General features: G+C 32.4%; 1 protein-coding gene across 1 annotated transcript; it reads left to right on the top strand.

Annotated features, from left to right (window-relative positions):
• The first annotated feature begins 349 nt into the window (after positions 1-349).
• LOC107954054 (dimethylnonatriene synthase) lies at positions 350-3918 on the top strand. The gene is made up of 2 exons (XM_041117645.1): positions 350-1305; positions 3110-3918. Exons 1-2 carry the CDS (start codon positions 388-390, stop codon positions 3737-3739), a joined length of 1548 nt encoding a protein of 515 aa, XP_040973579.1. The 5' UTR covers positions 350-387; the 3' UTR covers positions 3740-3918.
• The last annotated feature ends 803 nt before the right edge of the window (positions 3919-4721 follow it).

Raw genomic sequence — 4721 nt, forward strand, 5'->3', positions numbered from 1 at the left:
TTTCCTAATATTTATATATATGACACCATTCAACATGGCTCCACAAAAAAATTAAATTTTTTTACCCCAGTTGCTAATGTAGCATGTTGGTGGTGTCAAACTCTTTGGCTCCACCAATTTTCACTATAAATTTGAAGTAATTTATGTGTTTAATAAAAAAAATGAGTCATTTATGTAATTAATTAAATTTTTTAGGTTAATTTTATAAAAAAGCCTCAATTTAATGTAAGGTATTTTAGTTTTAATTTTTATTCCACAATTTTACCCTTGATAATTGCCGTATCCGTAAACTTTAAAAAAAAAAAAAATCCAATTCGTAGTAGGAGCCTCTTCTATAAATAATGCCGTTTGCTCTAAAACTTGAAAGCCAATACTCACATAATCACCATGGATCTTTACACTTACATTCCATCGATTGCATCTTTGTTGCTGTTTCTATACATTTTCTCGAGAAAAGCACCCAAGAATTCCAAGAAAAATTGCATCCCTGAACCGACCGGTTCATTGCCGCTCATCGGTCACCTCCATCTCTTAGGTGGGAAAGAACCAATCTGCAAGAACCTAGCAACAATGGCGGACAAACATGGCCCACTCTACTCACTCAAACTCGGAACCCACCGAATTTTAGTGGTAAGCAGTTGGGAAATCGCCAAGGATTGTTTCACCAACAATGACCGAACCTTAGCCACTCGAGCCAACATCGTCGCCGGGCGGTACATGGGTTACGACAACGCTATCTTTTCGCTCGCCCCATATGGTGAATATTGGCGTAACATCCGTAAGATGGCCACCGTCGAGCTTCTTTCAAGCCACCGTTTGGAGAAGCTGAAGCACATACGGTTCTCCGAAATGGACTCGTTCATCAAAGAGTTGTACGGGCTTTCACGAAACGGTGATAAAGTGACTATCAGTGAGGCGTTGGAACGGTTGACGTTTAACATCAACCTTAGGATGCTCTTCGGAAAACGATTCTCCGGTAACGATTACGGGGAAGTAGACAGTGAGCCATGGCGGTTCATGAAAGCCATTAAGCGAGCGTTGTATCTATTTGGGATATTCGTTTTACCGGATGCTCTGCAGTGGCTCGAACGATTCGATATTCAAGGCCATGTTCGTTCCATGAAGGAAAATGCCAAAGAACTCGACTCAATAATCAATGTTTGGCTCGAAGAACATCTTAAGAAGAAAAGGGAAAACCAGGGTGCCTCTGAAAGTGATTTCATGGACGTGATGTTAACTCACTTACCCGAGGATACTGTAATTTCAGGCCATACACGCGACACCATTGTCAAAGCGACAACATTGGTAATGGTTGCACCACACTATATCTTTTAAACTACATCCTAATCACTATAAATTATTAGTAAGTTTACATATTTTCTAAGTAAGAGTTCGCTTTCGTGGTTGTATGAACCCACATCGTGCAATCTCATAGAAGAATGCAATCACCTCACTTGCGAACCCTGTAAACTATAGGTTAAGACCTAATTAGGTATTTGAATAACGGAGCAATAATGGCGAGTACCAAAATAAATATTTACTAATTTATATTTTTTTATTAATTTTTTAATTATGAAACCACTTAAATATTTTTAATAACTTTATGTTGGATAATTATTTTGAGATAAAATTAAAACTGAATTTAAGATGTTATCATATACTTTTTTTTGTTATTTTATTTTAAAATTTTTACATAAAACATATTCAATATCTTAAATCAGTTTGTTGAGTATTTTTATTTTATTTGCAGTGCATAGAATAGTTACTATTATTTTATAGTATTATACATTTAATTTTCATATGATAACATAAAATATAAAATTGAAAACCAAGCCAAATGGGTATTAGTATTTGAGTTAAAACTCAACTCATGATTTTACAAATTTGTTTTACTTTAACTTATTTGAGTAAATTATATCTAATGTCACTAAATTGTTTGTAAGTTTATGTTTTGGTTAGTCAATCTTAAAAAAGTTATAAAATTGTTATTAAATTATTCTAAAGTTTTCGTTTAAGTTATTGAAATATTCAAAAAAAATTTAAGTCACAAGGATGTTAAGTTTTTTTTTAAAGTCCGACTAGCGAGCTCTAGACGATGATTTGATAATTAGTACAGTAGATCAATACCTATTAATTAACAAGGAGAAAAACATACTTTAGATCCAAGTCAATTTAGCAGCAAGTGATCAAAGAAGAAAATTATTAGGACTTTGGTTCGCAGATTCGTAACATTAAAATTTATTTCATGAAAAAAATTGAAGTATAAAATAGAAAGAGAATGAGAGTTTTCAATTGGTGTAGGTAGTGAAATAGAAAATGACACATAGTAGTGATTTTTTAACAACCTAGTACTTAAATTTTTAAACAGTTCTGTGAACATTTTTTAATTTTTTGAAGTTGAGTAGTCAAAACATAAACTTACTAATAATTTATTTACCTAGGATTAAATCTATCCATGGGTCGGGCTGGGCCCTAACAAAATTCTAGGCCCACTTGATAGGCTCGGGCTCGGCCCGACCTGAAAATGGGCCTAAATTTTTGTCAAAACCTGGCCCAAATTATAGATGTTAAATTTGGGCCCAGCTTGGCCCGTATTAAATTTTTTTATTTTTATATAAAAAATTAAAAAATATAACATATCAAAGACACTAAAAACATTAAAATAACACTAAGATATGTGTAACTTAACAAGCAAATGTTTCTAAAATAGAAATAGTAGAAAAATTAATAATAAAACAAGAGTTATATAATATCCAAACAATAACATCAAAATAGTAGTAATATAATAGTAAAATGATAGTAAAACAATAGCAAAACAACAACTTTTTTTTTGTAAATTCGGGGCGGGCCTGGACAAAACCTTACTTAAGGCCCGATCTGTTTTCTAAACGAGTCTTATTTTTTTGTCCAAACTCATTTTTCGAATTTATATTTTTACCCAAACTTTTTTATTTTTCGGGTGGCTTGAACTATACACAGTCTACCTAAGGTATAGCTTACTCAACTTATTTTCACGTTTAATATTTTTTCCAGCACTTGTTAATCTTAAAACTTGAACAAGATTGAATATGTGTATACTTCATCATTAAAACCCCGCTGCTATTTGCAGGTTCTTTCATTAACCGGAGGAGAAAGCACATCAGTGACAATCACATGGGTACTTTCTTTACTACTGAACCACCCCAATGTTCTAATCACAGCCCAAGAAGAGATAGACCACCACGTTGGAAAACAAAGGTGGGTTGAAGAATCAGACATTAAGAACCTCAAATACCTACAAGCCATAGTTAAGGAAAGTCTACGTTTATACCCACCAGGACCAATCACCGGAATCCGTGAGGCCATGCAAGATTGTTGCATCGCCGGCTACGATGTTCCAAAAGGGACTCGTTTGATTGTTAACATTTGGAAACTACATCGAGACCCACGGGTTTGGGAAAATGCCAATGAATTTCATCCAGAAAGGTTCATGACAACACATGTTGATTTCGATGTTAAGGGTCAAAATTTCGAGTACATGCCGTTTAGTTCCGGTAGAAGGTCGTGTCCTGGAATGACGTTTGGGTTGCAAGTTGTGCACTTGACGGTGTCGAAATTAATTCAGGGGTTTGATATTAGGGTGGCGGAGGGGACAGCGGTGGATATGGAAGAAGGCTTGGGACTTGCCTTACCTAAGTTGAATCCTCTTGAAGTTGTATTATCGCCACGCCTTGGAACTGAGTTTTACGAATGCCTTTAAGATGGTGAAAAATATAAACTAGAAATTTAGCCTTTTATATTTTGATTAAATAATTGTTAGATGTCATAATGGCAAGGTGATACAGCTTTTAGTTGAGCATTAAATAAGTTTACTGAATGCACTTGGGAATAAATGTAAGCACAATATTTTAAGTAAAATTTTAAAGTCGATATTATTAAGAAGATTTTATTTGAATATTATATTTAATTGGGATAAAATTAGACCCGAAATCAATAACAAATTACAATACTTATGTTTATAGCCGAAATATTCTCATGAACTACCAGGTTGAAGAAAAGTACGTGTTTGACATTGGCAGGTAAAATTATTGTAAGGGATTGAAATGTTAAAAATAATTATGTTTATGTTAAAGATAGAGAGTACTTATATTGTTTACTATAATTATTGTAAACAAATTATTCTTTTTGCTTAATGTGTAAAGATTTAGAAAGGAGGGTGGTTTAGTTAATATATAAGATTGAATAGTTGCAACTTGATAAATAAGTTTAACTTAAATCAATTATTATATTGTAGATTGATAGTGGATTAATTTTTATATAAGACCACAAAGGTGTTGGAAGTTTTCTGTATATGTAACAAATTTTTGTATCCATCTTAAAATTTTTACTTTATTAGTTAGTGATGCCAATTACAAGCATAAAATGTTTCCAAACCACGAAATCAATTGTTGTGTTCATCACAAACTTTTAATGTGCTAGTTATTAAGGCCCATTGTAATTGAATGCGTAGTTGAAAACAACACAATTTTTGAACCTAATATTAGGATAAATCTCAAAATTATATATATAAATTTTGATTTAATGTGGAATTGTATACATAAACTTTAATTTGGTGCAGTTAGACACGTGAAATTTTGATTATGGTTCAAATACATACTTGAAATTTTAATTTTGATTTAATTATATACACACTTAAAGAAATAGATAAATCAATCTATTGTTATATTAGATAAATATAATTA

Source organism: Gossypium hirsutum, chromosome A07, assembly GCF_007990345.1.
Source record: "Gossypium hirsutum isolate 1008001.06 chromosome A07, Gossypium_hirsutum_v2.1, whole genome shotgun sequence".
Taxonomy (NCBI): Eukaryota; Viridiplantae; Streptophyta; class Magnoliopsida; order Malvales; family Malvaceae; genus Gossypium; species Gossypium hirsutum.